We start from the raw sequence: 13,585 nt of genomic DNA, 5'->3' as shown, positions 1-13,585 counted from the left end.
TCATTTGCAGACATTATGCTATAAAAATAAAGCCTGAATGCAATTAGTCGCTAATTTCTATAAACTCTCTGTAGCTGCAGGCTGCCCCTTTCACAGCGAGCAACTTCATGCGCTCAGCTTTCCGGGCATGCTGGGAGTTGCAGATTTACAGCATCACAGTTTGGAAATCTTCGCACTAATGGTGGTAATGTTCTCATTTTAGTAAGATTTATATATAGACAGCTGAGCCCCCGCGTTCCCTACCACAATAGTGCCATAAATAGCTATTTTCTCTTTTTTTAAGTCCAGAGTGTGGTTTTGTTGGCTCCTCTGCTGCCGATGGTGCCAGGAGGTTAGAGGGACACTGAAGCTAAAAGAGACATTTCTTGAATGTGAATATGTAACATTTATAGATATATCTTTAACTCTTTCCATAAAGCATGTACCACCGCAGCCTGGGGGTGCAATAGTTTTTGCACTATTCACTTCCTGGACGGGAAACATCATCGAATATGGAAATAACCCCCAGCAGGATGTTATCAGACGCCACTCCCAGCCTCCTGCTGTTACAGCTCCACATGCAGGTTACTGTCCCTTTATAGCCGACTGATGGAGTTAATGTAAATGTTACTGCAAAATAAACATACTCTTCAGCCTGCGGGCGCATGTGAAATAGGGCAACAATAACAGACTTATATGGAAAGGGCCTGTATGATCAGAAGCGTTTATAGCACACGCTGGGGGTTATTTACTAAGGTAGGGCATGATTACTGTAATGATTCTAGTGCTGTAGTAATGGAAGTAGCCTTGCCTGTACTAAAGCATTCACCCCGAGGTCCATGTTCCTTTGAGTGTCCTTTTGGCCACATGCAAAATGACTCTAGTAGATTGTTCCCCCAAACCAACACCAATGAATTTCTTACAACAAACAGGAGGGATGTATTACCCATAGAACTGGTACTGTATTGGTACTTTATGCTGCCATGTGTTCCGGGGGTATTATCCATATAATTGGTACTGTATTTATCCTGCCATGTGTTCTAGAGTTATTATACATGGAATTGACGCTGTATTTATCCTGTTGTGTGTTCTGGGGGTATTATCCCTGGAATTAGTACTGTATTTATCCTGCTATGTGTTCTAGAGTTATTATCCATAGAAGCTGCACTGTATTTATCCTGCCATGTGTTCTAGAGTTATTATACATGGAATTGACGCTGCATTTATCCTTTTGTGTGTTCTGGGGGTATTATCCATGGAATTGGTACTGTACTTATCCTGCCATGTGTTCTAGAGTTATTATCCATAGAATTGGCACTGTATTTATCCTGCCATGTGTTCTAGAGTTATTATCCATAGAATTGGCACTGTATTTATCCTGCCATGTATTCTTGAGTTATTATACATAGAAAATGCGCTGTATATATCCCGACATGTGTTTTAGGGCAGGACGATTCGGCCACGATTCGACGCACTGCGGAAAAATGCAGGCGTCACGTCAGATGCGATGGAAATAAGGTAAGTAATTCTATTGTCGGATCATGTCGCAGCGTTGATGCGACACGACTGTCAGATGCAGACGCTGCACGTTGCGCCTGCATGCGACACGACACAATCCGACACTAGCATTACTTACCTTACTTACCATTGATGTTGGTTATTATCCATAGAATTGGGACTATATTTATCCTGCCATGTTTTCTAGAGTTATTATACATGGAACTGGCACTGTATTTATCCTGTTGTGTGTTCTGGGGGTATTACCCATGGAATTGGCACTGTATGTGTTCTAGAGTTATTATACATATAACTGGCACTGTATTTATCCTGTTACGTGTTCGAGAGATATTATCCATAGAATTAGTGCTGTATTTATCCTGCCGTGTGTTCTAGAGTTATTATATGTGGAACTGGCACTGCATTTATCCTGTCATGTGTTCTAGAGTTATTATACATATCATTGGCATTCTTTTTATCCTGCCATTTGTTCTAGAGTTATTATACATGGAATTGGCACTGTATTTATCCTGTTGTGTGCACCTAGGTCATTATACTGTACATTTGATTGCCACTATATTTATGCTGCCATGCAATAAGGAGTACATATTGACCACATGCTGTGTATTTATCCTATTGTGTGTTTATGTGAATGTGTTCTGGAGTGCTTCACATGAAATTGCCAATGCACCTACCCTGCCTTGTGTTCTGGGGAGCTATAGGTGAAATTTATTCTGCAATGCTATAAAGGAATACATGAAGAAAATGTATTTAATTAGCCTCCTAAAACTTTAACATCACCCCTATCTATGACTACAACGCCTACCCTTAAGGGCAGAGACAAACGTGGAGATTTGGGGAGATTAGTCGCCCTGCAACAAATCACCTCTTCTTCGGGCGACTAATCTCCCCAAAATGCCTTCCCGCCGGCTAGAATCGAAATCGTCTGTGGGATGGCACTCGCCCGAAGTTGTCTCACGAGGAAACTTTGGGCTACTTTGGAAAATTAAGCGCTCCCAGTGCCATCCCGCCAGCGATTTAGGGCAGAGACACACGCTCAGATTTGGGGAGATGTAGTCGCCCGGCGATAAATTGCCTCTTCTTTGGGGCGGCTAATCTCCCCAAACTACCTCCCACTAGCTAGAATCTAAGGTTAAGGGCACACGGGCAGATTCAGGAGATTAGTCGCCCCGGCGACAAATCTCCTCTTCTTCGGGGCAACAATCTCCCCGAACTACCTTCCCGCCAGCTAGAATGAAAAATTGCCAGCGGGATGGCACTCGCTGCACTTCGTTTTCCGAAGTCGCTCTGAAAAAGAGGCGATTTGTCACTGGGCGACTAATCTCCCAGAATCTGAGCGTGTGCCTCTGCCCTTAGATTCTAGCCGGCGGGAAGGCAGTTCGGTGAGATTAGTCGCCCGATGAAGAGGCAATTTGTCGCCAGGTAAATCTTCTCGAATCTCCACGTGTGTCTCTGCCCTAACTGTTTTATAGGGGATGTTGGGCATTGTAGTCCAAATACAGCTGGAGAGTATTAAACCACCACCCAGAAAAGCCCAGCACAACATATCTTTCCCCTCACTGAGTATTGTAGAAGTTCCCAGCATCCTCTGCTGTGCTATTTAGATGCTAATGTTCTGCTGCATGGCACTGAGGAACAGGTTGGCACTTTCTCAATGAGGACTAAAAGGTGAATCAAAAGAGACACATTTCCATTCACTGTGGCACAACGTGAGTCACTGCTGAGCCTTTTACTCGCCAGTCCAGCACAATCCAGTGGCCAGGCACCTAAATATAGAAACAGCAGCAACAGTCTGTGGGTTTGGCTCAGTGGAGAGGAGGGAGGGCTCAGGACAGAACTCTCAGGGTTTGAAGGGGGTTTGGTATTTAGGCAGTGGAGTGTTGAGCTCAGAGCACATCTGTTCCCGCCGCCTGTGATCGGATTAAATGACTCCTGCTGCCGCCGCACGTTGGGAGTGAATGAGGCATTTAAGCAGCAGCAGCGGCAGCAACAGATACAGTTGTACAGGAGCAGCTCTGGGGATACAGCAGACACTTTCTGCATGCGATTTGCACACTTTGGAAGGATTTAGCTCCGTTGGAGAGAAGAGGGATCTATTGCTGCTTCTGCCCGGAGTCGTTTAATTGGGAGGGACTCGTTGACCTCTTTGCATCCAAAAAGGTGTGTGTGCTGCGCTGTTGGGGCCACTATAGAGCTGTATGGGTGCTGCACTGCTGGGGCCACTGTATGGGTGCTGCACTGCTGGGGCCACTATAGAGCTGTATGGGGGCTGCGCTGCTGGGGCCACTATAGAGCTGTATGGGTGTTGTGCTGCACTGCTGGGGCCACTGTATGGGTGTTGTGCTGCTGGGGTCACTGAGCAGACTTTACTAGAGAAACTCACTGCTGCAGGGGGCACAGTGTAGTCGCTGAGCTGTTGCCACTAAGGTGTCTTGTATTTGGTTGCTGAGTGCCACTCTCAAACTGCTGATACAATAAAGTCACAAGAGATCTACACCACTGGGGTCACAATGTCTTTACTTAACTGCTTAAGTGTTGCAGACACAGCTGAACTGCTGGCACTAGGAAGTGTATGGGATCTGGGTTGCAGGGGACACAGCTGAACTGCTGGTACTAGTAGTAAGTGTTTGGGATCTGGGTTGCAGGGGACACTGTGTTCTCAGCTGAACTGCTGGCACAGTAGGAAGTGTATGGGATCTGGGTTGCAGGGGACACAGCTGAATTGCTGGCACTAGAAAGTGTATGGGATCTGGGTTGCAGGGGACATTGTACTCTCAGTTGGACTGCTGGCACTAAGAAGTGTGGGATTTGTATTGTAGGGTGTAACTTTCAGTGCTGCTTCTGCAAGTTTAGGGCTGCCTGCTGCAACTATAAAGTTATATGAGAGCTGTGCTGTGCGCTGCAAGGGACACTGACTAAATCAGACCTGGGAGTTGAGCACTCAGTTGGATCCTCTGTCTCCTCAGGATGCCGGCTGCCGCTGGGGACGGGCTCAGCGAGTCTCCCTCCAGGTTCTTAGCTGGGGAGAAGCCCCCTGTACACCTGGAAGAGACCTTCCTGCCGGCCTGTATCAGCAACGTGTCCCGGGAGACTCTGCGCAACTTCCAGCACACCAAGCGGGTCGGCAGCTACCTGATCGGCAGGAAACTGGGAGAAGGGTCCTTTGCTAAAGTCCGAGAGGGGCTGCATGTGGTCACTGGAGAGAAGGTAAGGACCCCAGATCTTTATTTCATACCTACTCTGCCAATGCTCATGATGGTTAACTGTTAAATGTGTTGTTCACCTTTCAATTAACTTATAGTATGATGTAGAGAGTGATATTCTGAGACAATTTGCAATTGGTTTTCATTTTTTATTATTTGTGGTTTTTGAGTTATTTAGCTTTTTATTCAGCAGCTCTACAGCAATGTGGTCCAAATTCCCCTAGCAACCATGCATTGATTTGAATAAGAGACTGGAATATGAATAGGAGAGGCCTGAATAGAAAGAGGAGTAATAAAAAGTAGCAATAACAATACATTTGTAGCCTTACAGAGCATTTGTTTTTTTTTAGACGGGGCCAGTGAACCCTGTTTGGAACCTGGAAAGAGTCAGATGAAGAAGTCAAATAATTCAAAAACTATAAATAATGAAAGCCAATTGAAAGTTTGCTTAGAATTAGCCATTCTATAACATATTAAAAGTTAACTTAAAGGTGAACTCCCCTTTTAAAAGTGGGTTTAATTATTCTTTAATGGAGGAAAATGTGAATTATACAAGATTTTGCATGTTGCCAGAGACCCAAAAGCTGCTGCGAGGATGAGATGATGACCCCATGAGACAGCCTTGAGCTCTATCTTTACATTACTGTGCTCCACTTGGCAGCTCCAGCCATCTGAACTCTACCGTAGCTAACATATAAAGTGCTGCCTATCAGCCACAGGAGTCGTATCCCGAATGCACTCTAGTTACTCAGATGTTCAATGGCCAATGGGGTAAATATGAGAGTGTAAATGAAATCCAGTGATCTCTGTTATGCTATGTACACAAGCAATTCACTGCTAATACTCTGCCCGCACAACCTAAAGGTGAATATGTGATACATAATTGATTTCCATATGTACAACAGGACCCCACCATGTGCAGGGCAGATGACCCTGTTGTGACCAGAACCCCTGAAATTGTATTCTGCTTTCATGAAAGTTGCTGCTGAGACTGTAGGGGCTGTTGGGATTTGTAATTTAAGGGCAGAGACGCACACTCAGATTCGGGGAGATTCAGACGCCCAGCAATAGATCGCCTCTTCTTCGGGGCGACTAACCCCCCCGAAATGCTTCCCGCCGGCTAGAATGTCGATAGCAGTCGTTGCACTTCATTTTCCAAAGTTGCCTCACGAGGAAACTTTGGGCGACTTCGGAAAACGAATTGCTCCGAGTGACATCCCGCCTGGAATTTACATTCTAGCCGGCGGGAGGCAGTTCAGGGAGATAAATCACCCTGAAGACGAGGCGATTTATCGCCGGGCGACTAAATCATCCCGAATCTGAGCGTGTGTCTCTGCTCTAAAGGGATTCTGTCATGATTTTTATGATATTGTTTTTATTACACTGCAAATAATTCACTCTACAATATAAAATTTCATTCCTGAACCAGCAAGTGTATTATATTGGTATATTGGTGTATATTGGTGTGTAGGTGCATCTCAGGTCATTTTGCCTGGTCATGTGCTTTCAGAAAGAGCCAGCACTTTAGGATGGAACTGCTTTCTGGCAGGCTGCTGTTTCTCCTACTCAATGTAACTGAATGTGTCTCAGTGGGACCTGGATTTTACTATTGAGTGTTGTTCTTAGATCTACCAGGCAGCTGTTATCTTGTGTTAGGGAGCTGCTATCTGGTTACCTTCCCATTGTTCTGTTGTTAGGCTGCTGGGGTGGGGGAAGGGAGGGCTGATATCACTCCAACTTGCAGTACAGCAGTAAAGAGTGATTGAAGTTTATCAGAGCACAAAATGACATGACTGGGGCAGTTGGGAAACTGACAAAATGTCTAGCCCCATGTCAGATTTCAAAATTGAATATAAAAAAAATCTGTATGGTCTCGAGAAATGGATTCCAGTGCCGAATTCTGCTGGAGCAGCACTATTAACTGATTCATTTTGAAATAAAAACATTTTTTTCCCATGACAATATCCCTTTAAAAACACCTGGGGCGGGGTCACACATTGCCTAGCCCTGAATTTACTGGTTTTGCTATATATATTACACTTTTCCAAGGAAATCTTTATTTATGCAATATCACCTGGAGTGATTTCTACTTCCTTCTTGTGTAAGACAGAGAGAATTAGCCTGGGGTCATATTAACGACAGTAATATACAAACCACATAATTAGGAAAATGACTGCACACCTGGTTCAACAAAAGGTGAAAGACAAAAAGATGATTCGCCAATCACAGACCAAGCAAGGGGCTGGCATTTTTATACAGAACACTAGGGGGCTGATATGGTAAATTGATCAGCAAGATTAGCAGGGTGTGTCAACAAACATGTCAAATGGCAGTTAATTTAGATTCATAATGCGTGGCTACACAAAAAGCAATGCAGTCTGCAGCATGAATTTACATTAATATTAGTCATGCACAGTGCTACCCAATATGTTGGTGCTATACAAATACATGTTAATAATAATAATGCAGTATGCTAATTGTGTATGAATTTCAAACTATGATTGGTTGCTATGAGTTACTGCCCTTGTAACGTTTATTTCACTTACGAGGGTAAATTATCAGGCGTCCAGTTTCTGCGTGTCCCCTTCAGTTATTGTCCTTGGTTAAAGGGCATATTATTTACATATTTTGGTCCAACCTTTGACACTATGGGGCATATTTACTAACATTGGAGGTAAATATCTGGAGATTGGTTGATATGGGCAACATCTGCCCCTATATCTGTATAGCTACGACTTCCAGCGTCCCCAAAACAGCAGGTGCAGAGATTTGTAGCTGTAGTCTTCCTGGGATGCTGAGAGTTGTAGTCCAACCATAGCGGATGGTCACAAGTTGGACATCAAAGTTGGAGCTCATCTGACCAATGGATTGCCTGCAATTTGGGCACACATATGGTTGGATGGATTGCATCGACCTGTTTGTTTGGCCCCAGGGCCACAGAAGCAGCTCTTGCGTGCCAGTCTCATTGCTGCTACCAGAAGCAGCTCAACATCTATTAGTTTAGCTGCAGCTTCTGTGCTGCTCATTAGTTACCAGTCTAAACATGCTCCTTGTTTATTTATTTTCTTAAAGGGACAACATTGTTTGCAGACTGCCCATATGAAGGATCCATTTGGCTCCCAGGAATGCGGCAGGAACTGTTATTTCACATGAAAAGGGATTATTTCAGCATCTGTAAATCTGATATAATGGCACACAGAGCTGGAATCAGGCAGGCGCAGGGCCCCTCTCCATGCCATTAACTTTGTTTGAGCATTTCTGGCACCAAATTACCCATAAATTACTATACCAGGCTAGAGACAAGTATACCTGTATTATTAATTCATGCAATTAGAATCTGCCATACTGGTTACTTATTATTACAGGTATGGGACCTGTTATCCAGAATGTTCGGGACCTGGGGTTTTCCAGATAATGGATCTTTCCATAATTTGGATCTTCATGCCCTTATTCTACTAGAAAATCATGTAAACATTTATTATGCCCAATAGGCTGATTTCGCATCCAATCAGGGTTCATTATGTGTTTTACGAGATCTTTTGGAAGCAGATAGGTTGGGAGAGACTGTAGAAGAGAATTCCTTACTGCTTCCCAGTAATGAGACAGTGCCCCCCAGTGGTCCCATAATCCGGAAAGTTGTTAGAATAATTGTGTTGGTCTAAGACAGTGCTGTCCAACTTCTGTGGTACAGAGGGACAAAATTTTACTGTCCTATGTGGTGGAGGGCCGATAATAGAAGTCAGGGTTGGCCACTCCCCTTTTAAACCACACCCACTGTAAACCACACCCATGTTACCACAAAAACTTTTAAGATCATATCCACATTAAAGGTGGTAGCACACCAAAAAACCAAATGGTTGGTGCTCACTGCAGGGAAATCCCTCATCACTCATATGTGAAAGATTGAAGTCATGTTAAAACATACCCTTCAATCCATATGCCTCATATGGTAGCGATGATGGGAACTGTAGTTCTACCACAGCCCGAGGGCTACAAGGAGGCTGTCCCTCTTCTAAACCAATGCAGCAGTCAGATTTATGTTGCTTTAGTGCAATTTGGAGCCTTGTCCGTCTGGAAACCTTCCGGCTGTCTCCTGTTAATCCGAGTTCATCCCCTGAATGGGGTCTAGTGGATCTCAAAGGAAAAGCCCCAAACACCATAAAGTGCCGAGGCTTTTTTATTTGCTGAAGTGTTACAGACCTGCTGGCAGTTTAACTCGCCTCCTGCTAATCCTGCACCTGGGAGGACTTAATGCTCTTGCAGATACCAAGCCATCTTGCAGTGATAAAACACTCAGGATCATTCTTTTATAGGGGCCACTGGTTCATGGAGTGAAAGAGGGGGGCAGCTTATTGTAAGCCTATGTGATTGGTCCCTGCTGGCCTTTGGGACTTATGGATTGTCTCGGTATTGAAAAACTAAGTGCATAAACATCATCTTACAGTTTCTGCCATTGTCTTTCAGTCTTGATGATTCTAAGCATCCTTTTTACTTCCCATGCCCTCCCTTGGTATAGGGCAGGTTCAGGTGGTAAACTTAGCTGAAAGGGGTTGTTCACCTTTAAATTAAATTTTAGTATGATGTAGAGGGTGATATTCTGAGACAATTAGTTTTCATTTTTTATTATTTGTGGTTTTTGAGTTATTTAGCTTTTCATTCAGCAGCTCTTCCGTTTGCAATTTCAGCAATCTGGTTGCTAGGCTCCAAATTACCCTAGCAACCATGCATTGATTTGAATAGGAGACTGGAATATGAATAGGAGAGGCCTGAATAGAAAGATGAGTAATAAAAAGTAGCGATAACAATTTGTAGCCTTACAGAGCATTTGTTTTTTAGATGGGGTCAGTGACCCCCATTTGAAAGCTGGAAAGAGTCAGATGAAGAAGTCAAATAATTCAAAAACTTTAAAAAAATGAAAGCCAATTGAAATGTTGCTTAGAACTGGTCGTTCTATAACATATAAAAAGTTGAACCACCCTTTTAAAACTGGGTGTCTAAGTTTAATTATTCTATAATAGAGGATAAAAAGTAGCAATTACAGAGCATTTGTTTGTTAGATGGGGTCAGTGACCCTCCCAATTGAAAGCTGGAAAGAGTCATAAGAAGAAGAAGGCAAATAATTTAAAAAACCATAAAAATAAAAAATGAAGCACAATTGATAAGTTACTAGACATTCTATAACGTATTTAAAGGTGAACCACCTCTTTAACGTCACTGCGTACACCTTTTGGTTGATGTCACTAGTTACACTTTGATAATGCCTCCACCCTTATTTTGGTCTTCTCTGATGTCACCAGAGGGTGCAGGTATTTAAATAAGGAATACACCCTTCCCTGCTTTTTCTCCTGCCCCCTTTGGCACTAATCGGGTAGAAAAATGGTTCCATCCTCCAAAATACGGCCCTGGGTGCAGGCCAGGAGGGGGCATGGGGGTGGCTATAGATTCCCAAACCTGTGCATCACTACTCTGTGAGTACTTTCCAAAAAATATGCTCTGTGAATATTGTATCATTGCCAGCAGTTCCGTCAGTCCTTCCCGGAGCCATAACTGGGTGCAAATGGTCCCTGCATTGTAATAGGGTGTCCAAGTTGTACATTGAGTTAAGTTGAAGTCATTTTCCCCCTGTGATGTATTTCCAGGCGCCTACAAGTTATGAATTCATAGAACAAAGAGCTTTTTGGAAAGCTGTCTCCTACTCCCTACCTGAGAGTAATGCTATGTACATAACTAATACCATTGGTAAATGCTCTTAAAAACACAGACATGCCAAAAAAAGACTCCGAAATCTCCCAGTCTAGCCAGGCCTTTTCACATTAATACTGCCTCTCACAATATAAATTGATTTTAAAAGGATATATTTCCTTAAGGCAGTAATTCCAGCCATAAAGCCCAAGTTCTCTTGGGTATAATTCCATTCAGCCGTGTTCATCTGGAAAGCATTTTGTGTGAACCAGGGATGTATGAAGGTATGGTTTTATAATGAAGAAAATAAAAATTAAATGCAGGCCATGGTATCGCTCATGTATAGTCATAGAATTCTTCTCTTCCTCCACCTAAAATTATAGGCATGAGGTATTACTTGGCCTTAAAAAGTGTGCAGCTCAGGGATCCTTGGATGTACTGTGCCTATAGGGCAGGGATCCCCAACCTTTTGAACCCGGTGAGCAACATTCAGAAGTAAAAGGAGTTGGGGAGCAACACAAGCCTGAAAAATGTTCTTGGGGTGCCAAATAAGTGCTGTGATTGGCCATTTGGTAGCCCCTATGAAGATTGGCAACCTACATTGAGGCTCTGTTTGGCAGTACACCTGGTTTTTATACAACCAAAACTTGTCTCCAAGTCTGGAATTCAAAAATAAGCTCCTGCTTTGAGGCCACTGAGAGCAACATCCATGGGGTTGGGGAGCAACATGTTGCTCACGAGCTACTGGTTGGGGATCACTGCTATAGGGTAATCTGTATAGCAGCAATTGAAAGTGATGTTAAAGAGGCAGGTTCCAGACCTCTAGCTGTAGTTGAACTCTAAATCACACTGAAACCAACGTTTGGCTGTACATACACCATAGAATCAGTTATAGTATTTGCAGAGGATTACTGCATCCTTGTAAATCACTGGTTTATAAGGAAGGTTTATACAAAGTTATTTGCATTTAAATAGAAAGCATAGCTTATTCTGCATGGGATCTGTTATCCTGAAAGCTTCGAATTACAGAAAGGCCATCTCCCATAGACTTCACTTTATCCAAATAATGCAAATTTTTAAAATGTAATTTCCCTTTTCTCTGTAATGATAAAGCAGTACCTTGTACTTGATCCCAACTAAGATATAATTAATCCTTATTGGAAGCAAAAACATTCTGTTGGGTTTATTTCATGTTTACATGATTTTTTAGTAGACTTAAGGTATGAAGAGGTAGAACATACCAGTGGCAGGAGTTAGTGGATACCAGTGATTGGATGAAGTAGATACTAATGGTTGGATGGAGTGGATACCAGTGGTTGGATGGAGTGGATACCAGTGGTTGGATGGAGTGGATACCAGTGGTTGGATGGAGTGGATACCAGTGGTTGGATGGAGTGGATACCAGTGGTTGGATGGAGTGGATACCAGTGGTTGGATGGAGTGGATACCAGTGGTTGGATGGAGTGGATACCAGTTGTATGAGGTTGTGGATACCAATGGTTGGACTAAGTAGCTACCAGTGGTTGGTGCCATCTCCCGACCTGCCACTAACCATTCAGATCGAATAAAGCAGTAAAAGAACAGATCAGACAATGTTCTGGCCATGACAGCAATCGTACGAAAGTTATGTCCGACTAAAGCTGGTCTCCCACTGATATCGTCAGATCGGCAATACATGCAGAGATATTATCAGTAGCCGACAGAAATATTCTAACCTGTTAACTGAAAGACCGATTGCCACGGCACAAAAATATCGGGACTCTCCACACACGGGCCGAAAATCGTATGAAACGGAGATTCGTTTGATCAAATCTTTGCGTCTATGGCCAGCTTAAGTAGCTACCAGTGGTTGGAAGAAGTAGATACCAGTGGTAGGACAGAGAGAATACCAGTTGTAGGAGGTTGTGGATACCAGTGGTTGGACCAAGTAGCTACCAGTGGATGGAAGAAGTAGATATCAGTGGTTGAACAAAGTGGACTGTTTGCAGCCCAATCAATCCCTGAAATTGCAGACTTATGAGTCCCCATGTATATACACGAGAATACAGGTACATTTACCCCATATTCAGAACGTGGCCCCTTTGTTTGAGCCTCCGCTGGACAAATGGAAAAACAGGACTGGATTAATTGTGGCTGATGAGTAAGATCGTTTCTCCCCATTTGCGGTGAGGTACTTACCCGAGAATCCCACGGTAGTGACAGGGAAAGGAAATTAAATCCTCACTGTGGTTTCCCCATGGGGATAGAGAGGCAGGTTTATTCACTGTCACGTTTATTAGTTACAGTATTTTAGTAAAGGCAAATCTGAATCAGCCAATACCTCCGCTGTTGAATCAGATGAAAGGGCAGCTGGGTGACGATCCCTGATATAGTGAAATAGCATTGGGTTTTTTAAATTTCAAAGAGCCAATAAAGTATAACTCCCCCTGCAATAGAAACACATCATAGGGTCATGCATTTGCCTGTAGTAGCTTACGGTCTAAACATACTAAGGGGACTGAGCTCATACTTCCCCTTTAAATATAAAATCTTCTGATCCAAGTCCAACACTGCCAGCAGCAATGGGGATGATAAATGCAGCAAATTAAGTCCCATAATTACACAAACACAAAGTCCCTGGCTTACTCTGTACATCCCATTTATTATGTAGGTCTCAAGTGAAATCCTTTCTAGTCGTGCCCTACGAGCAATTAGGCCACTTGAATGCCTATTCTTTTTGGCAGTGAATTGTAATACAGAACAATTGCCAGCGGTTTGTTACCTTTCTCAAAGTAGTTTTGCTTGTTTGTTTTTGAAAAAGGAAGCTGCATTGACCTGTCATTAACCTTTCTACATAGGCCACTGTCATTAGCGCAGGCTGATCCTGCTTGACGCAGCATTTTATTATGGGAGACAGCAGTATCACAGGGTTATATAACTCCACACCTGTGGTTTGGGCTGTGCTGCACCTGGAAGTTTAATAGCATTATGTAAGGTGCCATAGGTATGTCATATGAGGAGCTTTAGGCTATAAGCCGCTTGATTAATCTCTTCCTGCTCACATGGCTCAATATTAATTCCAGCGTCATCTGTCCAAGGGCAATAAACAGTTATCCTTGATTGCATACCACTCAAGCGATTTTATTTAAGATCAGGCCCCTCTCTGTGTAGATGTTATTATTCCACAACTGCCAGAACCCCACCGACAGTTGGAGGAGATCATA

The 13,585-nt window shown here is 43.3% G+C and overlaps 1 protein-coding gene across 2 annotated transcripts in view; it reads left to right on the top strand.

Moving 5' to 3' along the window:
• The window catches only part of hunk.L (hormonally up-regulated Neu-associated kinase L homeolog), a 63,568-nt gene that overhangs the window by 14,367 nt on the left and 35,616 nt on the right, over window positions 1-13,585 (top strand). Inside the window, 2 exon segments of one of the 2 annotated variants that reach the window (NM_001091243.1) lie at window positions 3,812-4,001; window positions 4,464-4,704. In NM_001091243.1, coding sequence (NP_001084712.1) covers window positions 4,465-4,704 — 240 coding nt within the window. In that variant the 5' untranslated portion in view covers window positions 3,812-4,001; window position 4,464. 2 annotated transcript variants of the gene reach the window in all.

This window comes from Xenopus laevis, chromosome 2L (genome assembly GCF_017654675.1).
Source record: "Xenopus laevis strain J_2021 chromosome 2L, Xenopus_laevis_v10.1, whole genome shotgun sequence".
Taxonomy (NCBI): domain Eukaryota; kingdom Metazoa; phylum Chordata; class Amphibia; order Anura; family Pipidae; genus Xenopus; species Xenopus laevis.
The sequence above is the reverse complement of the archived record's forward strand: the minus strand, read 5'-3'. Positions and strand labels throughout refer to the sequence as shown.